At 40.5% G+C, this 26,487-nt stretch overlaps 1 protein-coding gene across 1 annotated transcript in view; it reads right to left on the reverse strand.

The window, feature by feature from the left end:
- Positions 1–23,973, reverse strand: part of TBX18 (T-box transcription factor 18) — a 30,396-nt gene extending 6,423 nt beyond the window's left edge. Inside the window, exons 1-6 of the mRNA XM_004310561.4 lie at positions 23,243–23,973; positions 21,824–22,028; positions 19,520–19,621; positions 16,334–16,505; positions 7,629–7,796; positions 4,327–4,391 (exon numbers count right to left, since the gene is read on the reverse strand). Of these exons, the coding sequence (XP_004310609.1) occupies positions 4,327–4,391; positions 7,629–7,796; positions 16,334–16,505; positions 19,520–19,621; positions 21,824–22,028; positions 23,243–23,549 (1,019 nt within the window). The 5' untranslated portion in view covers positions 23,550–23,973. The remainder of the gene's footprint in view (positions 1–4,326; positions 4,392–7,628; positions 7,797–16,333; positions 16,506–19,519; positions 19,622–21,823; positions 22,029–23,242) is intronic.
- Positions 23,974–26,487: the final 2,514 nt, after the last annotated feature.

Here is a 26,487-nt window from a genome sequence, read left to right on the forward strand (position 1 = left end):
AACCATCTTCCGCCGCTTGCCCTGGGCTGCCCTGAGCATGAAGGACAGAGTCTGTCTTCGGATGGAATCAGTGTGCCCCAGAGAGAGGACTATTTTGTGGTAAGGACACTGGATTGGAGATCAGGAGAACTGGGTTGTAACTACAACCCACTAACCTTGAGTAAATGTTTGAAGCTCCCTGGACTGCAGTTTCCCACAAAGTGAGGACTGGAGTACAAAGCTTTAAACCCTCTCCTAGCTCTAAAGTTCTTTACCACGAAGTGATTTTTTTTCCAAACGAGACATGCTATCTGTGGCTGACTACAAACCAGATCCAAGACCACTCTACTCAGCAATATTTTATGTACATTAAAGTATTGACTGGGGAGAAGGTTGGCAGCCTGGTCAGTCCCAAAGCCCCACATGACCTGCAGGTTTCATTTAATACTCAACTTATGAACGCTGGGTGCTGTTGAGCTGATTGCTCTATTTTTAGCTTGTACTAATACTCAATTTTTATGACTTTCTAGAAACAAGCTTTTTTAAGCTAAAGAAGTTAGGACACAGTTTTGTATAAACTGCTTTGTGAAACCGCATAGATGAGTTTTCGTAATTGTAGTTTTAAATATTCAGGATACCAAAGTAGTCCTGGAGTGACCTCAAGGGGAATTTACAAAGAGGTAGGTCCTGAGCATCGATGGGACCTAGAAATTTATGAGCTGTGGAGATGACCATCAGTGCCTTATTTGCTTTAGCAGTGTAAACTGTATGATGCTTCAAATACAAACCCACAGACCAAATTTTTAGGGAGAAGTTATTGATCCTCACAAATATATAACCCTAAGCTGTAAAGGGATGCTCTGAAGGTGACAGATCTACATGCGATCTGATTTGGACCTATTGATATTTTTCTTGAAGCTGTTGTTTCACACTGCAAGTTCTAGAAAGGATTTCAGATATTTTGCAGGAAACAGTTATAAAATATTTATTAGCTGAATCTGGACATTTTTTTTAAAAAGCCTTCATTTTCTCCAGTAATGGAGACTTTTTCCCATCTAGTTAAAGAAAAGATAAAAGACACCTCCTGCAGGAGTGTAGCCAAGACGGTAATTTATACAAGATGCTTTTGAACAATTTCCACATTTTATCACCTCGCTAATTTATGCTATCAAATGGCCAAGTTTATTTAGTAAAATGGTTATGTTTTTCCTGAAGTATTTAAAGAGAAGAAATTTTTGTACCTTCCTGAGTAAAACATTTTATAGGGTCAACCGTAAGGCCTAACTGAAGAATGAAACTATTCTCAGCACATAAATTCTCCTTCACGTAACAAATGTCTTGCAGGAGAGCTTTTAAGGGCTGAAGCTACTGATTCCTATAAAATAGGCTGCAGAACCATAAATAGCCAGGAGGGTATAATTTTTAATTCAATTGTTTTATAAAGTTAAAAAAAATCACAAGTCCAAGTTTCTTTCTTGCCCTGCATAATTTGTTTATTTCATGTCTAGGGAAAAATAAAAACAGAATGTGTATTAAAAAGCAGTAACAACAGTGCAAGAAAACTGGGAGTATTAAAGAAATATTTTGAATTTTTTCTCATGGGCTTTTTTCTCTATCAATATATGAAAACATATCACCCCTCCCCCAAGTCCTCAGCAGCAACGCACCTTCCTGGTCTTACAGATAACTTTCTTTTTAAAGGAAAATAATACATAAGTTAGAAATCTTTAAAGCTGACCAAATTCTCTCTTTTCATTATAAGTGTCTTTTGCATTTATCAGTGGAAAATGTTAAAATCAGATTTTTTTAAAACTGGAAATACTGGTCCATAGATATTTAGCATTCCAAAATGGGCACTGAAGAGCTTTTCTGTGATAAGCAGAAGTCATTTAAATGAGAAAAAAAGTGAAACTATTCATTTCACTAACAAGAAAGCTATGTATAAGTTCAACATGTTTTTCCTATACTATGATATTGTTTAAAGATTTGGAGTAAAATAAAAATTTAAAATTTTAACAACCTTTAAAAAGTGTTAAAACATAATTTATTATTTTTTGCGTGTCGATTAAAAACTTTAAAAGGTTTAGAGTCAGGCAATAAACAGCAAGCACCATGGATGCCATGCTTATATACTCCTGAAACAGCCAAAGGGAAGAAAAAATTTCTATCAAACCTAGCATTTGACCTCATGGTACCAAACAAGAGACTTAGTGGTTTATTTTCACCAATGCCTCTGAGTTTTTTTCACTGATCAAATTTTTAAAAACTAACGTCTTTTCATTGTGCTGACTTATCTAGAATTCTTCCTGAAACCTTGTAATATGTATCTTATCATCTCACTTCTACTTATAGGCTTATCCACTATGACTACTACCCAAAATACACCTTTAAAAATATGTTTAAAGTTATTGCTTCAAAAACAAACTGACAGTAATGTGCAACATGATAAATATAATGAACACTGCTGTATATTATAGAGGAAAGTTATTAAGAGAGGAAATCTTAAGAGTTCTCATCACAAGGAAAAAAATTGTTTTTCTATTTCTTTAATTTTGTATCTATATGAGATGATGGATGTTCACTAAACTTATTGAGGTCATAATTTCATGATGTATGTAAGTCAAATCATTATGCAGTACACCTTAAACTTAGGCATGCTGTATGTCAATTGCATCTCAATAAAAGTGGAAGAAAAAAAAAAGACTGCATACAAGCCATGTGACCCCCCCCAATGTCAACAGCAGTGAGGTCTTTGCTAGAGCCATCCTACAGGAGAGCCTGGACTTAGTTCCTGGATGTATGATCTCAAGCCTAAATGCTGCCCTCCTGGAGTTTCAGTGAGTTTTAATAAATTTATTCTCTGCTTTAAAAAAAAAAAAGAACTGAAAGAAATTCAAGGGTCATAAATAGATACATACTCTTCGGCTATAACCAAAACCACAAGAAGATTCCATCAAAGTATTTGGCAAGGTAGAAAAGGAGTCATCCCAGGGGCTTCCTTCAGTCACCTTACCAGTGACCACCCCAGTTACTAGATTATTCAACTTTCAGAAACTCCTCTGAAAAGCAAAGTTAACCATGAGCTAATGCAACATAACAAAAGCCAAGCAAAGTTTTTCTGCACATGGAAAGAGACATCTAAAATGACAGAATCATCTCAATACAGCAGACAATGTATAGTAGGAATACCTGCAAATCTTCCTACAGAGTGAAGCCCTGTTATTAGTCAGTCTTGTTGATCTGCCTGCGCTAAGTTTAAGGCTTAGGGCAGGTGTTTAAATGAATCATTGCATATGAAGATGAAATCAAGTCTTTCTGCAAGCATTGGAGTTTATTCTGAGAAAAGGTCTCTGTCTACACTACCTTGCCCAGCTAATCAGCTGAAAGAACTAAAAGTCTGCACTACTGCTTGATTGTTTTCTCTCTACAATTTAAAGTGAAATTGTTCCTAAAATAAGATAATCGGGGATTTTGACCTCATGTAGACACCGCCTACCAATACCAAGTTTTCAAGAAGTATTTCTGGAGTAAAGTGATAAAAAATGTCTCAAATACTTTTTAAAAACAAAGTGCTTTTAAAAACATTTAAGTCGAAGTCTTACCCTGAAAGGGCATCTGGAGAACGTTAGTCTATTATTACTATCAACAGTTATTTTAGAAAACGTTGCACTGAACTGTATTGGGATAGAATCATATCAATAAATTCAAAAACTCTTGGCACACAGACTAGGGTGGTCTGCTTTTTGATAAAAAGTAATAGAGTGGAATTCATTATTGTAGCTCTCCCACTTAGTACAAACACCATAAAACACGACACAGAAAAAATAAACAAGTGTGTGGCTGTCAGTAGAGCCAAGACAAATTTGGAAACCAAAGAACATCAGCTGTCTTGGCAGTGAGGAGTAGTCTCATATTCTAGTTGGAAATCTGAGTGAACAAGAGTCTGTCCTATTTCGAAGACAGATCAATACATAATTGTGACATCACTAAGCAAATTCTAAACCAAGAGCAGATGCAGAGAGTATTTTGATTTGGGATATTAAAGCCCCTGGATCTTGAGGGGCAGGTTTCCACAAGGCCCCTTCAGAGGCAGCATGCACTGTACACCCTGAGAACTTCCGTTTTCACCCCAGCATTTCACATCAATATTAATCTTAGAAATGGGCAAAATGCCACACCCAAAATAAGTTACATCCAAGGCTCAATGATATTAGTAAATTTAAATCCTCATCAGAAGTGATTTCAAAACCATGTCAGTAAATTTAATTGTTTACTTTGTAATGGAAAGTTCACAATAAAAAATCAAATATATTTATCACAGCCAGAATGTTTTTCACTAAGGCTCACCTGTTACGCCCAGAGTCTCGGAAGCCTTTGGCAAAGGGATTCCTATCTATCTTCAGGCGAGTAATCTGCAGAGCAGAAAAAAAAAATCACATCAAGTCTTATTATAAATGCCAAGGAAGGTTATTAAAAATGGAAATGATGGAAGAACTATAAGTAACTCCAAAATTAACTGTCAGAAGATGTACTGTGTTCTTCCCTGTTTCTCAGGTATTTTATTATATTAGTAGCAAAGCTACATGAAAATTTCAGAAATCATCTAGACATTCATTTGCTATGAAAAGGACATTCCCCCGCCTCTGTTCAAGCTCTGTAATAGATAAAGTTTGCTTTGCTTTTAATATCCCTGGAGAAGGAGATTCTGAATCATCTGTTGATAATTTGCCCTTTGTTTGACAATCTCTCTAAACTAAAGTTCTTCCCTTTATTAACGCTGTGACATGTGTCTGTTTCTCTTGCAGTAGTGGTGATGCGGAGCAGCTAATATCCAGCTTCTATTTAACAGACATTTATACGCTCGAATGTTGTTAACCTTCTTCAGAAATAGGCAATATACATTCCTTTAACTTTGTCTCTCCTTGAATCATCTTTATGGCTCTCATCTCCTCTTTTATCTATGGATTCGTGACCTGGTCAGAGCACTACAGTGAATGTCTAACCAGAGGTAACCATGACTTGAAGGTTCTAATGGGATTCAATCTTATATATGTAGGAGAAATAAATAATGGCTTCATTTTAACTACAGTTGTAATTTGTTGACTCACAACCAGATTTTTGCCCAGGAAGACCCCAAGATTTGAGGGAAACATTTTTGCAAGTGGTCTAATCGTCTCCATTAAAAACAACTTTTTGTAGTCATACCATCCTGAAATTGACACTAGTAAACAACGTCCCATTTGTTTCTTACCAGATCTCCACTTTGCCCAAAGGAGTTAACAGCCTATTTTCTAAGAAGCACATCGTGCTTTGTTTTCTGTGTTCCCTGGTTTAGTGGAATCTCCAAAGTTAATGAACATCCTTCTTTCTTATTGTGCCATTTTGGCCAAGGACAAACGAACACTGCTGGACGACACTAAGGCAAAGAAAGGCACCCTTGGAAAGTCGTCCGCAATCCCCCTATATTATGCTGTGTATGCTCTCAACCGTCTGCCAATCAGCCATGCAACACCTGAGGTAGGTGTACTCCATATGCTACTGTCTTAGTGTGTGGATAAAACTACATTATAAATGAGATAATGTAAGAGTCTGCTAAGTAATTCACCATGTCTGCCACTCTGCCATTGAAAGAATTCTTTATAATTCATTATAGCTCAATTATCTGTTCATTTAAATCATGTTTAAAGAACATTTAATAACTTAAGTGTTCATTTAAAATAGTATTTTAAAAAAGAGTACATATTTATATAATGGTGCCTTGTCTAAATATAGGTTTTTCACAATTACTATTATAATGATTTTTTATTGCTGACATCACATCTGTTGAGTGCATACCATGTATGCTGTAATATGAGTTTTGTGCATATTATTTTATTGAATTCTCATAGCAACTTAGATGTAGTTATTATCCCAATTTTATGTTTCTTTTACACTGGGTTAAGTTTCCTATGATCATAAGGTTAACTGGCCGTAGAACTGGGCTAGCACCCCAGGCTTTAGAGCCCACGCTGGTAGCCACCAAGCATGGGCTGCTTACCAATTTTCCAAAAGTTCTTCAAAATGGCAGCCAGGAAGTTTAAAAAAATGAACATGGTTTTTCATCATCAATTTTCTTTTCTTCTAATTTTTCCATCCTCTTAATTGATTTGTCAACATTAGTGAATTGGTGTTAGTCACCAACATGTACCAAAAGCCCACTGCAGCTCGTTTATTGTATCACAGAGGCTAGTAGAAAATACACTTTTAACACAGTTAATTGGGTACGTTGGAGAGAGACTGACAGACAGACAGACAGAGAAAAAAGATGAACTGGGTAACAAATGCCTCTGCTCTTTTCTCTCCATGCATTATATTTTTCCTTTAATAAAAAACATTTTCTACACCTGACATATTTTAAGAATATCTTCCTAATTATCTCCAGCCCTTGCGGGCCTGTCACTTTTGCAGCCTCTCCCGCTGCGGAGCCCAGCCTCCAGACATGCAGGCTCAGCGGCCATGGCTCACGGGCCCAGCTGCTCCGCGGAATGTGGGATCTCCCCGGACCGGGGTACAAACCTGTGTCCCCTGCATCGGCAGGCGGACTCTCAACCACTGCGCCACCAGGGAAGCCCTCTCCAGCCCTTTTAAAGGTTAATTTCATGTTCCCTCCCAAAAACCTGTATAGAAGTGTGACAACGTGAGTATGAGAGGACAGGACAGCCTGGGCTGTGGGACAGGTGTCGTCACATGGACGAGAACAGATGAGCCTCTCAGCCCTAAAGGAGGACGCACAGGACAGGGCCCAAATCTCCTAAGAAGCTTTAAAACAACAGAAAACACAACAGAGAGTTTATAAAGCCTAAAATTGTTAACTGAGATGTATATAAATGTAAAGAGAAGTGGAAACCTAAAATAATTCTGCTGACCGTTGAAATTTTAAAAAAATCTACCACAGACCACATCAGCCTCAACTCCATCGCTATTTCTTATGAAAACTGTCCAGAATTGCATGGATCAAATAATTGCCTCAATTCAGTTATCCACCTGCTTGACACAGCCTTAAAGAAGTACATATACTTACTCATATAGAAAAGAAGTTTTTCACTTTTCAAATTATTTCCAATTTTATGAAAGGATTACTCCATACTCGCTCATCTCTCAGACTATATAAGCATATGCATCACCCTCTATCACAATTAAAGCATATCTTGAAAGAAATAGCCCTTTTGTATATATATACTAAAATGACTGCATAGGATAAATGCTTCTGAAATATTTCCCATAATATATGGATGGTAGCTTTAAAATAAAGTGAGCTGTCAAATCCCATGCCCTGTGACGTAACTCACTTTCATATCCTACATGTCTATTTCCTAGTCAATACACATGCTTTCTAATTTTAATTATGACATCAGGATTCAATGTCTCAAAATGGAAAGTAAACCTACACGGCCAGTCATGAGACACACTCTGGTCTGAAGAAATCCTCACTAGAGTAGCTTTACATGAGGAATAATGGATAAATAATTGTTATTACAATACATATATATTCTGGATGGCAAATGCTTTATGACAATTCATAACATTTAGATACAGTGAAAAGAAGAGCTAGCTTTCAATCTGCACATGAAATTAAACGGCTAGAAAGATCCCAATTCTGAGAACAGTACCTGCTGGTTCTGATAGGCGGTGACAGTGGTGAAAACAGTTTCTGGAAAGGAGAATGCCTTCACTCCCTCCCCACATGGAACAGGCTTGATGGGAGAAAGATCATCCCCACAGTCTTTACGGATGACATGGACTCGCGGTTGGTATTTGTGCATAGAATGAAGAATAATCTATGTCAAGGAAAGAGAAGCCAAATTTGTCAGCAACTTCTGCCTTGACTAAATCTTTAACGTGCAAAATGAATCCCAGTTGGAAATAAAAATATCCAAGGCTCTGAAAGTGCCAATTTAATAAAGTATATCAAAATTGGACTGAGACTGCTAGGAAGCCGTTTGCAAAGTGTGCATAAAAATACAAACGAAAAAAAGTAATCACTATTTTGGCAGAACCCTGTGTATAACCATACGAATGTAACATCAAATTTTCTGTTTCTGAAAACACAAGAATAAATTCATAAGCCTTTTATTTATAATGAGCCTAATGGAACACAGAGTCCAAGACAATAAAACTAAGAGTGAGACTGAAATGATTATTTGAATTCTACCACACCCATCCCCTAAAAATAAGTATTTGCACACCAAGGTTTTCTTCAGAAACATTTTTTCCCTTGTTGGTGACCACAACATGTCTATTCAAGGGCAAAGAGATTTTAAGGATACCCCAGGGTGTGACTTATGCGTGGCTCACAAAGTCTCTGGTTTGCCTGGAGAGCCCAGCGTCCGTGCTCCCATCATAACAAGGTTTCCAAAACCCAGATGCCTGGCGATGCAAAAGCTCTCAGACTCAGCTAGGGGAATCTGATGATATGGTTCAACTGCCTTCTGCCCAAAGACTCCACTTCTGAGAATTTATCCTAAGGAAATATTCCAAATCCAGAAAAGCGTTTCATATACAAAGATGTGCAGCGCACCATTTACAACAGTGGAAAAACTATAAACCACTGACATGAGTAGACTGGTTAGGTAAATGAAAGTCCACACAGTGGGATACAACATTATTCAGCCATTACTAACGCTTTTAGGACATCTTTAACCACATAATGAAACGCTTCTTTTTAAATCTTAAATTAGAATAAAGGATCCAAGTTGTTTTTCAACTTATCATAACTACATAAAAGTAGACAGTAAAAAGGACCCATACAAAGATATGAAGAGTGGTCACAGCTCTGGATGATGGAATTGTGCGTGAATGTTTTCTTCTTCTTTATACGTTTTATACTGTCAAGGTTGAGCAGGTGGGGTAAAGAAATAGCCCTAACCCTCTATGCCTACTTTCTGGAGATCAGCACGGTGCTTTGTGACCACCTAGAGGGGTGTGATAGGGACCAGGTGGAGGGAGACGCAAGAGGGAGGGGATATGGGAATATATGTATACATTTAGCTGATTCACTTTGTTATACAGCAGAAAGTAACACAACATTGTAAAGCCATTATACTCCAATAGAGACGTTAATAAATAAATAAATAAATGCAATGTGTGATTCTGGATTGGAACCCAGACAGGAAAAAACAGTACTCAAAAGATATTATTGTGACAGCTGGAAATTTTTGAATATGGACTGTGTATTAAAAATAGTATATGTCGGGCTTCCCTGGTGGCACAGTGGTTGAGGGTCCGCCTGCCGATGCAGGGGACACGGGTTTGTGCCCCGGTCCGGGAGGATCCCACATGCTGCGGAGTGGCTCGGCCCGCCCGTGAGCCATGGCCGCTGAGCCTGCGCGTCCGGAGCCTGTGCTCCGCAACGGGAGAGGCCACAACAGTGAGAGGCCCGCGTACCGCAAAAAAAAAAAAAAAAAAAAAAAAATTGTATATGTCAATGATTAAAAAAAAAAAAGAAACAGCCCTATCCAATGGGATTTTCTATTTGCTGCCAGGAATCCAAATTAATATATTCACTAATGAGTTTAGTTAATGAATCTATATGTTTCCTGAGCTATACAATTTGAATTCCGGTTTTGAGGAGTTAGGAGTTTGGAGAAATGCTTAAACAAAGGTCTGGGAAAAACACAGTGGTTGGTTGACCTGCCTCATGTTTTTCAGGATGTGCGCAGTTTAAATAAGCCACATTCAGAATCACTGGTCAGCCCAAACACAAATAGCCCTGTACCTGTAGAGTGTGTTTGCTGCCCCCAAAGGATGTCTTTACACTCTGTTATTAACCAACAGTTTTGGGGTTTTTTTAACCCTAAAATTTTCTTTCTATCAGTGGAGGAAATGCCTGGATAGCAGATCTAATGATGGGACCCACCAGACCTTCCTGATGGAACAATAGCATGAGTCTGAGGAAAGGACAAGAGGGGACAATAGCCTTCATCATCACCCAGGGACACACAACGCAAATCAGCAACCTCTGGAAAAGTCTGTTTCCAGGTTTAGAAAAGGACAGAATTTCAACTAACTCATTCATGGCTCACAAAATCAGTTTAAAGTGTTGCAACTGGAAATTTTAAAAATAAGTAAAATTAGCAAATAAAGCAGAAAAATAGAGTGTGCTGCTTGTAGTAAGAATAGATACTGTTTTCCAAAACACTGTCTGCTTTCTGTGTGTGTGTGTGTGTGTGTGTGTGTGTGTGTGTGTGTGTGTGTACACTAAGTCTAACATGAAATGTATGTCTGGCTGTGAGTCAGGTAAAAAGTATGAAAAAGCAAGATTTAATTCCAATGATTAGCAAATTCCAGAGCAGACTAAAAATTGGAAAAAGCCACTTTACATTAAACAAACAAAAATACAGTGCATGGCCAAGAAGACGAGAGTGAACTGGCTTGTAGTGAAGGAAACAAAAATTCATTTGGGTTTCTGTTTACTAGTCAATGAAAAGTGGGTTCTTGTTTTATAAAGTCTTTGTTCTCTCAAGCAGATTTCTCTGTATAGCTATATACACTTTAATTTCATTTATTTGTTTATATCCTTACGAAATCTCCAAAATGACTTAAGGTGGGGTATACTGGGGTAGGGTACAGAAATAGATGAGGCATGCCTATGTTTGCACATTAAAGGGTAACTGCCAATAGCAACCTGAAAATTATTCAAGGAAAATAATATACTTTCAATATGATCTATAGGAATATAGTATATCCCTGGAAATTTTAAGAGAATGCTAAACGAGCCTTAGTTATTCTCATAAAATAGCATGATTTGCTTTTTTTTTTCCATTATTTGCTTTTTAATGAACTATCAAAGTTATAATGACAAGTGTTCAAGAATATTTTTTTAACATCTTTATTGGAGTATAATTGATTTACAGTGGTGTGTTAGTTTCTGCTTTATAACAAAATGAATCAGTTATACATATACATATGTTCCCATATCTCTTCCCTCTTGCATCTCCCTCCCTCCCACCCCCCCATCCCACCCCTCCAGGTGGTCACAAAGCACCGAGCTGATCTCCCTGTGCTATGTGGCTGCTTCCCACTAGCTATCTACCTTACGTTTGGTGGTGTATATATGTCCATGTCTCTCTCTCGCTTTGTCCCAGCTTCCCCTTCCCCCTCCCCATATCCTCAAGTCCATGCTCTAGTAGGTCTGTGTCTTTATTCCCATCTTACCCCTAGGTTCTTCATGACATTTTTTTTTCTTAGATTCCATATATATGTGTTAGCATACGGTATTTGTTTTTCTTTCTGACTTACTTCACTCTGTATGACAGACTCCAGATCCATCCACCTCACTACAAATAACTCAGTTTTGTTTCTTTTAATGGCTGAGTAATATTCCATTGTATATATGTGCCACATCTTCTTTATCCATTCATCAAGAATATTTTGCTTATTTAATAGAACAAGTAGAACAAGGAGAACCACTGGCCTTATAAACAAGGAGACCACAATGATAGTGCCCATTTCTGAAACTCAGATAATTATAACTGATCTGCATGTTCCGTGCTCTCTGTTCTGTTCAGATGGAGGCTGTTTTTTCTTTGGGGCATTACCTAGTAGCATAGATAGTCACATGGACCTCTGTCCATAAACACGGGGTGCTTTCCCACGTGAAGGTTAATACAGTTTTTTCCCACATTAAAGATACTAGGTTTGAGTCAAAAGAAGCACGATGTTACGTATTTCTGATCTGATGGGCCTTAAGTGCCTGTAGTTTGACAGATACACCACCTGTCCCTCACAAAACAGCTCAACAGGGAAACACTACCTGCTGACTCTGGAAATTTTCTACATGACCTAAATGCCAGTGTTGGAACAAGTCAAGCAAAGGACCAAGAAGGAGCAGATAACAAAAACCTGGCTCCCTGCATTTTTGGTGATACCAGATGCAGACTTGCTTTCAATGGTAGGGATCAGGGTAGGTACACAGGGTCGCAAGCTCCATAGCAAAGTGGCCTGGGTTTTGTTTCAAGTGTGATGCTGTGCCCTTACAAATATGGACTTTCAAATTCATCAGCTCATTTGAGTCACTCAAAATTCTCTGGTTCCGATATAACCCGTGAGAGAACCAAGGCCCAGAGAGTCAAAGTTTTTTTGCTTATGAACCTTAGCCCTCTAAGCAATGGCAAGTTCTTTCCATCAGGGAGATCTAGCAATCTCCCCTGTGACCTCTTGCTTCCCCTTCTGATTCTCGAGCAGAAATGGGAAGAGGGTGAGGACAAACTCAGAGCTAGGGTGACTGTATCAGTGAATCCTCAGCAGCTGGAAGAACAGACCCTCCGACAAGTTTCCTGGCTGTAGATGCCTGACTGTGCTTCCTTCCAAAGTACACCAGCACTGTGGGTACAAGTCCTGCCCTGGTTAAAGGTGCACCATTACCTTAGATATAGAATTACCTTAGATATAGAATTATCTAATTCTGCAGGGAAATGTTCACCTGAATGTTTCCCTCCAGACAGCAAATTCCAAGTGAAACATGCACATAATGAGAAGGAAATACCCCACCCAAGCATGCTGACCATCTGCTCCCAGGTAATCCAAGAATCAGTCTTGGTTTGTATAGAATCCAAGACAAAGCTGACTACGGTCTCCCCAAAGGGCAAGTAGGGATTATAAAGTCTTCACAACATTCAAGATTAGCTGTGGAGATTGAAGTAGGTCAGAAAGAGAAAAACAAATACCGTATGTTAACACATATATATATATATGGAATCTAAAAAAAAAAAAAAAGGTCTGAAGAACGTAGGGGCAGGACAGGAATAAAGACACAGACGTAGAGAATGGACTTGAGGACACGGGGAGGGGGAAGCGTAAACTGAGACGAAGTGAGAGAGTGGCATGGGTATATATACACTACCAAATGTAAAATAGATAGCTAGTGGGAAGCAGCCACATAGCACAGGGAGATCAGCTCGGTGCTTTGTGACCACCTAGAGGGGTGGGATAAGGAGGGTGGGAGGGAGACGCAAGAGGGAGGAGATATGGGGACATATGTATATGTATAGCTGATTCACTTTGTCATAAAGCACAAACTAACACATTGTAAAGCAATTATACTCCAATAAAGATGTTAAAAAAAGACATACATGTGTAGTCCTAAAAATTATAAGATTAATTTTTCTTTAATAAAAAGTTGACACGCTAAACAGAAAAAAAAAAAAACAGATTAGCTGTGGAGTGGTGGGACGTTTCTACATCTCTAGATTCTCACCAGTATTCCTCTCTAAACAATTCTTGGTGTTTGGAAAGATGAAAAATCACTTTGGGGAAAATCACAATGGCACATAATCTCATGTGCAGCCCTAGGTCCACTCACAGCCCTGTGACAATTTGTTTCCTCCAATCTCTCTGTGTTTCATAAAAGTCCCAGGTCTACATGGAGTTCTCAAGTCACCATGTTGAACACTTGTACATCTTTAGCCGACTAAAACTGGGAACTGAGAGGACAAAAAGTAGGAAACCAATTTAGAAAACAAATTACCTCGCATTTGAATCTACAGCTTGATTGGTTAGAGATTAGTGTCACTTCCTTTAGAATTGGGGGGTGGGGAGGCTCAACTGTATGAGGGCAGAGAGGTGAGAGTCCCTGAGAGGTCTCTGCATCAGGAAAGGGACTGCTGAGTTAGTCCCATCACAATGGTACTGCTGTCTTCTCAGACGCTGAATCACATCAGCAATAGAATAAGAAATGACTTCCTAATCTCTAATCTAACCTTATTTAGGGTCACCAAACTGAGCAAAGAAACACAGCAGACACCTTCTTCACAGGGCCTTCCCAATGTCTCCTGGCTGGAACAATATGGTAGCTGCACTGCTGTGCGCTGACATCACGATCACCTGTGTGCCTGTCCTCTCTCCCCATCTAGGCTAGAAGATCACTGAAGGCAGAGACTATGGCTTCTTATCTCTTACTACATTTTACAAAGTCTTCAAAACTTTGTTTTTAAATAAAGAACAGAAAAGAGCATTTTCCCTCCTACCTTCTCCTCTAGTATCAAGCGATATGTACATTTTTACTATTTGCAAAGGCAATTTCCTCGCTTCCAAAATGCACAGGTACATATTATTCTCTCCCTATTCCCTGCACACACTAATTACTTTCCTTTATTAAAGTATTACATCCTGTCACAACCTTAAAAGAATTTTACTGGAAAATGACACACTTCTATAGATTGTGTCTGTTTTCTGCTATGTTTTTATTTTTTTAAGAGTGAAATGTTATAATTATTTAGGTATAAACAATTGTGGCTCAAGTTGCAATCTATTCTTTTGTATTTAAAACAAATGCTGTGTGATAACTAACGCTATGTGTCAACTTGGCTAGACCACGGTACCTAGATGTTTGGCCAAACACCAGTCTTGATGTCGTTGTGAAGGTACTTTTCAGTTGAGATTAACATTTAAATCAGTAGAGTAAATCAGATACCCTCCATAATGTGGGTGGGCCTTACCCAATCAGTTGAAAGACTTAAGAGAAAAAAGGTGGAGGTCCCCTGAGGAAGAGGAGATTCTGCTTCCAAACTGCCTCGAGGCTCAAGCTGCAACATCAGCTCTTCCCTGGGTCTTCAGCCTGCCCACCCACCCTGCAAATTTCACACCTACCAGCCACCACAATTGTGTGAGCCAGTTCCCTAAAACAAATTCCTCCTCTATCTCTATCTCTATCTCTATCTATCTATATACCTATAACTATATCTATACAGTCTGTGGGTTCTGTTTCTCTAGAGAATGCTGTTTTAAATAAAGTCTAGTGAAATTATGAAGTTAAAATCAGATGGATAAATTACTAGATCTATATCTAATTTTGTAGACATGGTAGATATTAGATATAAAGCCAGTAATTTGATCTGAAAGAATTTGAATTATAGAATGACTATATTTATTTAAATTATTTAAAGGAGTTTGTCCCGTATATATGACAGTGTATAGCTTTTAGACCCACTTATCTCTTTAAAAGATATATTCTCAAACTATAGAACTCAGAAAAGCAGGGTATGTTTAAGCTTTGAAAGCAGGTAACACTTACTGCCATTTATTTTAAAAATTTTTTACTGTAAAAAATATTAAAGACTCCTCAGTGGATGCACTGGCAAAATTTCACAGTTGGCTCCCTCAATGAGACAGAAGAAACTAGTGTTCTTTCATTGAAATCAAATGAAAAATAACTGTTACAACCTGACTGTGTATATACAGAAAAAATAGAAGAGAAGCAAAGTAATGCACTGAAGTACAGGGCATGAAGTGGGATTCAGAAATAAACTGTACACTGTTACTTTTCTGATTCTGGTTTAGAATATGAAAGGCAACAAATAAACAAAAGTACTGGCAGTTTGAGAGAGATGAGTCTTAAAAATCCAGATGCTGCATCTGTACCACAATGAAATTTGTACTTGAATGTCTTCATTAAGGTCAATTTGCTTAAGATATTATCTAGCAACTTACAAATCACATCCTGTCATCACTGTATTACTAGCTTATGACAGTTTGCATTTTTGTTTGAAAAGATTGGCCCATAAATATGCTATCTTCATGTCACCCCTTTGAGAAATGAACTAGTTGGTATTCCTTTTACGTACCATATATGCTCTTTAAAAGGCATTTCAATCCTGCTTCAGTCAAAACCCTCTCAAATAACAGAAACCTAATAGAAATGCTAGCATTGAGTGGAAATCAGCATGTATCCAGAGTTACTTATTTATTAAAATAATAAGGGTAGTCTTGCCTAGGAACAATACTGTGTAAAAATTAATAAAGTGTTAAAAATGACTATATTATTGAAATGGCTGGCTTTAGCATATATATCATTTTTCAGCAGTTTTAAGACGAAAAGGAATTATTACAACGTATTTGACACCTTAGATGTCATTACAAAACAATTGGGAGCTTGCAGGTGGAACACGCAAACAGCATAAGCCTGGGCTGTTATTGAGAAGCATGAGCTTCACTGGAGAAAGAACTGGATGCAGGCAGGACACAATAAATCATTATCACTGTTCACCCAAGTGCTAAGAATTCATATTCAGAGTATAATAATTGGCACCTCACGGGATTTCAAACAAATGTTTTGGCTAAAAATGGCTGCCTGAGGTTCTTTCATTCCAATACAAATGCAATATCTAGTTTTCCCTATTAAATGCTTCATAGAATACTCCGGCCACAGGCATAATCTCTGATGCAACTACAACCTAGATTTTGCGCAGACTGTGCACAGGCTAGTCAACCAGGAGAGGAATTTCATGATCTTAGAAAAGTTCATTTCCTTCAGGCAGGAACAGTACAGATACAGCCCACGCCATCCAATGGAGGCAAATTAGGGAGGCCATGTACTTACATGGCCTTGGTCATCCAGTTCGTTGTTGGTGAGCTTCAGCTTGTCGAAACTGATCACTTGTCTCATCCAAGTCTCCCCTGAGGCAGGCGAGTCTGGATGAATGTACACCCGGGGTGGCACAGGGGAATCAGCGTTGCCCGCCACCATCCATTTAGAGCTGTGGTAAACATACCTAGAAGGCAATGACAAGGCTCAGTTTGTGAACTGTTGCTTTCTTGGTATTTCCAACTCAGTAGACTCAGACAAAATCTGCACCCTTTAAAAAGTCTAAAATTTGACGATTTGCTCTTTACATTCAATGCATATAAAATAAGACTTCAAGCACTTTTTAAAAACTCTCTGAAGCAGTGATAACCTACTGACCACTCAAAGTGGTATGTTAAGGATTTAGTGAAAAATATGCACACTATTCCCACCATAAATGCAAGTGTTTTAATTTGGATGAGTCACACTTAAACACATTAGACATTCTGTCTGTATTCTGATGTTTTCCATTTTTCATCTGGATGTTCAATTGACATGAAGAAACTAAGTTCTCAATCTCTCCTTTAACGAAATCTCAAAAATACTTGAGAGTTATACCTTAAAGTGTCCCACTTTCTTTATCACTTCCCATTTTATGCTTATGTTCAAACTGATGAGATAGATGGTAGAAAGGCAAGGGGAAATTGTCAGAACTTTCAGTAAATTTATTTTCATAGGGAAAAAAGTTCCATCTATTATCATTTATAATTATTTTTTCTAACTCTATTACACTATAAACTGAGGATATTCTGTTTAATTTTAAAAGTTTGTAAAATCATAAAACATAGGCCTTTATCTCCTATATTTCTCTTTGTTTTGACTATTGTAAGAAAATTCTTTAAATTTTTTATACCACTAATTAAAATACACATCAAACTTTAAAAATTATGATATATCTAATTAACATTACCTTTCTAACTAAGAGACAAAACATCTTATTCTATTTGTGTATGTCAACTATATTGACTCTATAAAAATAGTCATTTAAATAACAATGTTTCAAGTAGTATATAAGACAATAATGTTTAATCTTATATTCAGACCATAATTTATTAATGTTAATTTAAAATACACTAATTCAAAAACTAGAAACTAGTATATGGATGATTGACTTAGAAAAGGGTAGAAAATGAAATTATATACTTCGATGTTTTTCTTCCATTTAAAATATGGCATACAATTTAAAGCAACAATTTACAAATAGTCTCAGAGAATTCTACCAGTATATATGCAAATTTCTTTTTAAAATAGCATGAAACAGTTTCATAATATCTCTGGTGAGGCTCACTGTTTCAATATGGTCACACATTTCATTCTCTTTTGAGTTCAATATGCCTTCTAGTCTTTAATTCCTTTTCTTGGGAAAAAATACACTATCACAAAATAAAGAATAATAATAGAGACAATTCCCCTTAATTGATATAGTGCAATTTCAATAAATAAGCTCCTAAGTGCATGGCCTTTTGTGAGTATTAATTTTACATTCTAATAAATCACAATCACTTTTCATTTCACCAAATACCATTCTTTGATAGCAGAGAATAAGCCAAAAATATTTGTTTCTACCATTGTTGAAAAAGTTGGAAAATAAAATGCAAATCTTAGAAATGCAAGAAAAGCAGCACAATGAATATAGAGCTATTGCCAAAATAAATAGAGTGATATGCTCTGTCAAAACCTTGAAAAAGTATGCATATTGAATAGTTCAAAAATCCACACCCACTAAGAGAATAAATGCTACATGTTACATATTCTTTGTGAAACATTCTCAACACAAATGCTAAAAACAATTTTTTTCTTGAGAAGCAATATAAGTGAAAGCAAATTTATGTTTTATAATTTGACCTTTTATAATATGGTATCTTAATACTTGAAATTTTTCTTGCTTTATGTGTGAATAATAAGGATCAGTTAAGTAAAATAAAGCATCCAAAATATATGGAAGAGATCTGGAGAAAGAAATAGAAGACAAACTTAGAAGAAAAAGGAATAATTTCTAAGTTCATTAGAATTACATTGTCTTCCTAAGGGCAAGACCCAAATTAGAATATGGATTTTAAACCAAGTAAACTTAAAGAATAAACTTCAATGCCTTCTAGCTTCTATCATGTAGTAGATAATTTTAGCAAAGCTCCCTAATGAATTATTTAATTAAAATAAGGGATACAACTTTAAAGAGTAATAAAAACCAAATCTGATTTCATTTAAAAACTTACTAAATGCCCTAGCTGTTTATTTAAAAGACAGAAACAAAGAAATTTAAAGCAGCATCTTCCGATTTTCCACTCAGAATTTCCTTTTTTAAATGTTAGCATTTTTTAAAACATCTTTATTGGAGTATAATTGCTTTACAATGGTGTGTTAGTTTCTGCTTTATAACAAAGTGAATCAGTTCAGCTCCTCAGTAAAATAAAAAGAATTGCCATTGACGACTGTTGATTTGCTTACTTGCAGAAGGAAAAGCAAAGGTTGGTTTGATACTGAAGAAAGTATCTTTTCCAACTTTACTTGATATCTAGATAAATATATTCTCTCAAAATCCAAACACTACAAAACTTTTAAAAACTTACTGTGTTAACTACCAGCCAAAAAAACAACAGTGAAGTAACAAATTCATTGCCAGCTTAAAGATGTCTTAATATAGTAATGAATTGAGAATTTTTTTTCTAAATTGTAAAATATCTTCAATAATTTTCTCAAATTAAAGGGAAAAAAGCCTGTGAAGAAGCCTATGATTTTGTATGTAACACAATAAAGGGAAATTATTTAAATGTCCAAAAAATCACGAAGAAAATGAAACAATTTGTTAACTATTATGTATATCTACAAACTTGACTCAACATTTTGTCTCAAAATCCTAATCAAAATGTAAATCAACATTAAAGTCACATTTAGTTTAGCAACACTAAACTGACCCCTTATTAAAATTCCTCAACACTTAAAGACATTTCTGTATCTACTAAAAGCAAAACAAAATTTTTTTTCACATTTATTGTAAGAGAAGGCACCATCTAGACTACTGGAAGTGACAGGGTTTGGATCATGGATCTGATAATTCTACAGGCTTCTGGAAACAAATATCATAATCAGCACAGATTAAATAGGTGTATCCTGTAAAATCCCAGCGTTTTCTTATCCTCTGTATCCATCTGATCACTGTACCTGTATCTTTTGTTGTCCACTGGCACAATATCCATGGCAATGTAATATTGCTGGTGAGGATCTAATCCTGATATCTTCACTCTCATTGCTGGAAACATGCGCCTATGTATAAGGGAGGGGAGGAAAGATGGTTTGGGTTCTGTTTTTGTTTATGATTACACTTGGAGAATGAATAAGCAAAGAAAACTCTCGAATCTGTATTTTTCACATGGAAAAACTTATAACATTCACTTTGGTAATGTAATTCAAAGAATCTGAACACAGGACGTATCAAAACTGAATCATTTAAATGTCATTTGTCCCTGTACTTGCATTCCATGTTTACTGAAATGTCAGTATAGCTAAAAGCCAAAAAAAAAAAAAAAAAAACTGTACACTGAAGAAATAATGGCACAGAAAGCACTTTATTTTTTAAACAAAATTTGGTAAGCAGATTAACTTTAATAATACAAATAATAAAGTGTTCCAAATGGTAGAAATAGAAATTTTGAATTTCTAAAAGTGATAAAATATATTATAATGTGAAATTTAAAAAGGGTTATAAAAAAAAAAAGCACAAGGAGCCAATGTGCCACGCCATAACCAAACAATATGTTCTTTATTGAGACAGGACTTCCTGTCTGCAGCATGGTAAAGGTGAAGTGCAAAAGTTGCTCTAAATTTGAAAGGTATAGTAAAACTTCTTTATTGAAAGCAGAAACTAAACACAATGTATATTTGCCAAATCATTCCTTCCCCCACCATACCCTGAAAACACTTTCTTATTTAACCACACTTACTCTAAATTTGCTAATTAAAATAAATGAAAATCCACATTTCTCTTGGCTTCCCAGAGATGCATATAAAAGGAGATGCTAAAATAAACGCACCTATCTTTTAAAAAGGGCACAGCAGCAAGGAATACAGCAGCAAATTATTGTATATAAAAAAACAAATAAAGCAGTTCTCTTAAAAAAAAAAAAAACTTTCATCGAATGATTTATGTCTAGGACCCTTCCGGTTAATCTAATTTTTGCTAATTTAACCTTCTAACAGAAATTTTAGTACTGTTATTTACCAGAAATGTTTCCTATAACAATAAAGCCATTAAAGACCACTTCCAGAGAAAAGAAAGTCCATTATTCCTAACTAGGCATGAGAACAGTTTAATACGCTGGCTGTTTTAGTGTTATTTCAGTGCACCTGTAAGATAAAGAGTAAAGGTCTTTAACTACATCCTTTATAAGACAACTGTTGCTTTGTGTTGTTGAAGACTGAATTTGGATCATTAATAAAAAGCTCTGTGAAAATGTAGAAGGTAGCATATGGATTCAATAAAATATGCTTTTGTAATTTCTAATAAGTTTGGATACTTTTATGCTATCCAGGTTTTTGCCATGGGTACTCCCTGAAAGAGTTGTGTGTGCTTTGTAAAGTTTCTTTTAAGGAAGATAGTATTCACCGATTTCACTGCACTAAATGAACTGAAAACTCTAAAACGCAAATATTTCTGTCCCTCCCTCACATTAACATGACTTGTGCAACAAATCAATTTATTTTACTAACTGACGGATGTGCAAATTTCACACTTTCAAAAAATAGATATAATTTACAAATTTTTTTGGTATTCCTCAGCAAATTTAGGCTAATTTGTTGGATTTCATTTAGAAAAAAAAGTAATCACGTAACTGTGAATCTATAAAAAGAATGGTTTTTAAAAATCGGGGCAATTGTTTTTGCAGGGATTAAGCATGTATTACTGGTGATTCCACTAATTTTCATCCTAATCTAATATCAAAATAGCATAACACATCACGTTCTCATACTGCCTGCAAATCTTTTGATAAAGATCCAACTGGAAGTTTCGAATCTAAAAAAGCAAACGATAGTTTGCTAAAGAGTAAACTGCGTTTTTTTAAAAACGGGGGGAGGGGTGGATAATCTGTTCCTTAATTTCAGAAACATAACTAAAGCCTAAATAAATGCCTGAACAGATATGAAGTATGATCACGAATCTATAACTACCCTGCATGCGGATTATCAACAGTAACCGTTACCGCCTCCGCGGCGACAGCGATTTTCTCCTTAGCATCCAACGAGAGGACAGCCGGGCTGTGTCCCTCGCCGGCCGACTGCACTCCAGGTTAGGTAGGCAAAGCCAGTCTCAAAAATGAACCACTACCCGGGGCCTTGTCTGCAAGGCCAAGGCTAACGAGGCTGCAGGCTAACGAGAGACCCCACCGCTCTGGCAGGTCCTTCTTCCCAACCCACCAAGAGGTGCGGTGAGGCCAGAGCCGGGGCCGTTCGCGCCAGCGTGCCCTTTACCTGCCGGCCTTGGTGATGATCATCTCCGTGCCGATCTCGTGAAAGCGCTTCCAGAGCTCAGCTCCCTGCAGATCCACCCGCGGGGCCTGCGGCGAGGGCAGCGGGGTCACGGGCCGGGCCAGGGCGGGCACCGGGGACCCCTTCGGGGAGTCTCCTGGGGATGCCAGTGGGGAAGCGCCCTGCAGGAAGCCGTCCTCACAGCCGCCTGGGCAGCAAAGGGCAGAGAGGGGTAACCGGTGAGGGCTCGAAATGGGAAACCTGGTGGGGAGATGAACCCTCGAGGGCGGCTGGGGAGAGGAAAAGGACCGCGAGGAAAGAGGAAGCTTTCTTGCCATCCGGCCCTTACAACAAACAGGCCCATGGGTGGGTAAATACGCGCTCCGCCAGCCAAAGGGACGGACACTCGACTTTCAAGTAGAGCCCTCTCGGTCCCCAAGTCTCAAGTCCCGCAGAGGCGTGCGGCCAGCGTCCACCCCACCCTCCCTGCTTCCGCCCGGTCAAGGCCCCAAAATAAGTTTTGTGCCGCAGCCGGAGTCTGGGATGCATGCCCAACGGAGCCTGAGATGGGTTCCCGAGTCCAGATCCGCAGTGCAGGCCCCGACACACCCCACGCCATGGAGAGCACGGAGCAAAAGCGCCTGGCGCCCCGGCTCCTGGTCCCAAGCCCTTGGGCCTCCCTTCGTAATAGGCGTCCGAGGCGCCTTGCTTCGGGCCCGGCCGGAGGCATCCTCTAGAAAGCTCTTCAAACACCGCTCTCGCCAAACTCCCCGGCCGCCCGGAGCTTCTTAGCAAAGCAGCAGCGGGAAGAGAAGAGCACGAAAAACAAGCCCACGATCGCCGTCGGCCTTGGCAGCGGGAATCAAGAGAGGAAGGCAAGGGAACCGCTCAGCTACCCCTCGGGAAACCACGTTTGCAAATATGCCGCCCTCTTCCTGGTTTGCCCAAACCGTTTAGGCATTCGTTTCGGTTTCGGGGGTGTGGGTATGCCGTCGCTCCCCCCACTCCCATGCTTTTAAAAGTTAGGAAAGAAAACAGAGCACCCAGGGGCTGGAAGCCCAAGGGAGGCAGATGCGGAAAGCACAGATGTGCACCGCCGAGCGCCGCAAACTGCAGCTGCTGAGGGCGCGGTGTGAGTGGGCGGTGGCGGCAGCAGCAGCCTGAGAAACCAGGCTGAAAGCGGCATTTTACCGTCTGGAGGGTGACCCGAGTTGCGCGGCGAGAGCGTCCAGGGCAGCGCGAGCTCTGCGCCCTGACACCCAGGCTAGCGCTCTGATGGCTGAGTTGCCCCGGGCGCATAGGGACACCGCGCGCGCGCACGCCCACAACTCGCAGTAGTTCAGGTTCTCCGCGGCGGTACTGGCCCGTGGGACCGGGAGAGGACGTCTAAGGAAGAAGTTAGGCGGGAAGGGGCTGACTCACCCGCGGCTCCGCGGGAACCGCAGCTCCGCTCCAGGTCTGCACAGCTCCGGATGGGCCCGGATGCCGCCCCAGCCGGCGGCGAGAGCGCAGTGCCTTCGTCTCCCTCAGAGGAGCCCTTTTCTCCGGCGGCGCTGCCGCGGCTGCAGCCTCCGTCATCTAAGGCCCCGGCCGCCTCCTCTGCGCCCAGCTTTCGCCTCTTCTTCTGAAGCTGTTGCTGCTTCTCGGCGCCGATCAGTGCCTCCACGGAGAAGGCGTGCGCCTTAAGGCTTAGCATGCTGCACGGCGAGCCCCTCCGTTTCTCGGCCATCCCCGCCGCCCGGCGCCCGCCCCTCGCTCATATACACAAGCGCAGGCACACGCACACACTCGCTCTCCTTCCCCTACCAAAATCTGAACGACTCTCGGGGCCTCCCGCAGGCCCAGATCTGCCCTCTTCCCCGCCCGGGCAAAAACAAATTTGGCGTTTCCTCTCTCGTGCTTGTGTTGGGATCCCAGGAACCAGCGACGCGCCCGCCAAGTTTCCTTCCCTCGGTCTCTCGCGCGCTCTCTCAGTGATGGACTCTTTCGCTCCCACCCTCTCCACCTCTTCCTGCAGCTCCAAGATCTGCCTCGACTGATGCGCCAGAGAGAACTAACATGGGTAAAAAACACTCTGCGGACACAAATTAGGGATTGTAATTGAAATTTGTTGCCTTGATCTGTCAGCACTTCCAGGCAGGAGAGCGGTGGGAAGAACTTGCTCATTAGTGTCAATAAAGGGGCGGGGGCGGAGTCCGGGGCCCTGTCAATCACCGAGACGGCCAGCCAATCAGGAGGCGCCGACTCCGCTCCGCCCGCGCCCACTTCCTTACAAGGTCGCAAAAAACCTAGAGTGGAAAGCGCCGCCGTCTGGCTTGGAAGTGCCAGCCCGGGCCCTGAACCGGGTCAGTCTCCCTGCCTCCCACAGCCAGTCCAGTCCGGGAGTCTCCAGCTTTCCCCACCGGGACCTGGAAAGGCTGAGGCTCCTGGCTTTAAACCGAAATGATCACCACATTAGAATATCAAGAATTTTTCAAGAAACCTTAAGTTCCAGTCCCATTCCCTTATCACTTAATATTGCTACAACTCAGAACATTTTGAGGAGTGGGGAGAATTCACATCCACCAGGCCCGTCTTTTCTCTTGGACACATTCTGCATTTAGTAACACCCACTCTGCGCCGGGCGTGGCACTAGACTTACTTGTTTTACTCCGTGGATTTTTCTTGGGGAGGGAGGGGAAATTCAAGATACGTTTAAATCCTTTATATTTAGGAGAGCAAAATTTTACCCCATTATTGCTCAGTCCTTTATATGAACCTGTCAGAAAAAGCACGCTCTTTCCGGAGTCTCCCATTTCTTTCGAACAATGATCGCTAATTTAAACCTGGTATTTTAATTTTTATGTCTTTAATGATAAGGACTTAGCTTTAAGACCCCTAAACACTTCGCAGAGTGAAATAAGTTTTAAGATGCAATAAAATTTCCATTGCAGTTTTAGAAAATTTCTCTGTGATTTAACGTAATTTCATGTTTGCCCTGTTTTTGCCAGGTAGCTACTTCTTTTCTCAGGCTTTTAAAGAGCCAACATGTTTCTTTAAAACAATTTTTTAAAACCTCTTTTTAATTGAATAACACTTAACATGTATCTGTACAGTTTGTTTTGTAGTTTCAACTCGACTTTTGCTCTGGATTAACAAAAATAATGGATGTGATGTAAATAGAGCAAGTCTCTTTGTAGAATAAAACTCATCATGGATATTACTCTTAAATCTCTGGTATAAAATACACGACAAAGGATTGAGGGTTTTTTGTTTGTTTTTTGTTTTCTCTCCCTCGCTCTGTTTAACCTCCACACTGTTGGCTGCCCCATTATCTCTTACTTCTCTCTTAGTTTCCAGTACAGTGATTCAGGCAGTAGCTTCGCCACTGCGATCTTTTTACCGTAGCTCCAGGGGGAACTCGCGGTTCCTCCAAGGAAACCAGAAGAGCGGGAACCAGAGCGGGCGGTGCTCAGAGGAGTCTCCGCACGCGCCGCCCGGCGGGCCCAGCAGCCTCAGGGTCAAACACGACTCCCTAACTACCTGAAGAGGATGCCTCTTTTAAAAGATTGAGAGCCAGACTCAACTAGGAGGAGGTGTTTTGCATTTGCAAAAAATGGCTTTGCGAACGGTCTGGAGCGGTCCGGACCTCGGTGGACCTCCAGAGTCTGCGGCGACCTAGGCGAGTAGTACAGCCTTAAAGTAAGCGCAAACCTGGTTTCTGAAGCCTGCCCGAAGAAGGGCGCAAGCCCGGCAGAGCGAAGAGGCCGCCTGGAGGGCTGGGGCAGGGAGTGGGGAGGGATGCGCTGGAGGGAGGGCCGCAGACCTGGCAGGAGGCTGCCCACCGAGCTCCGCGTGTCCGGGGCATCTGAAGCCAGCATCCATCCGCAGCCTGCGGGGACCGAGCGCCCCGCTCCACGCCCAGGCTTTCAGTGGCCCCAAGGAGGAGCGACCCGAGGCTCCTCTGAGCTGCCCTTGCGGACTTGGAGAGGTGAAGGCGCTGAGGCCCAAGGGTGGAGTCGCCGGGGCCCTGAGGCCTACTCCGGGAGAACGGCTCCTCTGGAGAAACCCCAGGCCGCCAGGGACGACCGCGGTTTTCCAGACGCGAAGCCTGCTTTGTAGACGGGTTCTTGTCCGTTTACAGGCCCCGCTGCTCAAAACTGATTTAGAAGGGACTACACGGGCCTGCAGGGTCCCAAGGCCTCCGATATCCCTACACCGCTTCTTTCTCCTTTACCCCAGGCAGCGAGGGGCTCAGCCCTCGGGACGCCAGGGACTTGCACCCTACAGACAAGCTGGAAAGCCGGGCCTCACACACATCCACTATGTCAGATAGAACGTGGCCCTTAAAAATAATCCAGATGTGCCCTGGGCGCCCTGGACAGGACCAACTCTGGTCTCCTTAGTCCAAATCCAGGCTGGGCTTTGGGAACCACAGCGACAGAGCCGCACCGCCGCTCTCCACCTTGGGCTCGCATGGAATCCAGCTCAGACTCCGGGACCCAGCGGGACCAGCTGCCCCCGACCCCACGAAGCAGAAGGTCGCAGACCTCAGCTCACCCCCGACCTTCGCTCCCGAGAGGGGAAGCCGAGCTTCTCCAGGAGCCTGAGGGGAGGAAGGCGGGTTTGGCAGGCTGGCGGAGTCTCGGCCTTCGAAGCGCTGGCGAAGCCACCACACTAATCGGGCG

The sequence above is a fragment of the Tursiops truncatus genome, chromosome 12 (genome assembly GCF_011762595.2).
Source record: "Tursiops truncatus isolate mTurTru1 chromosome 12, mTurTru1.mat.Y, whole genome shotgun sequence".
Classification (NCBI taxonomy): Eukaryota; Metazoa; Chordata; class Mammalia; order Artiodactyla; family Delphinidae; genus Tursiops; species Tursiops truncatus.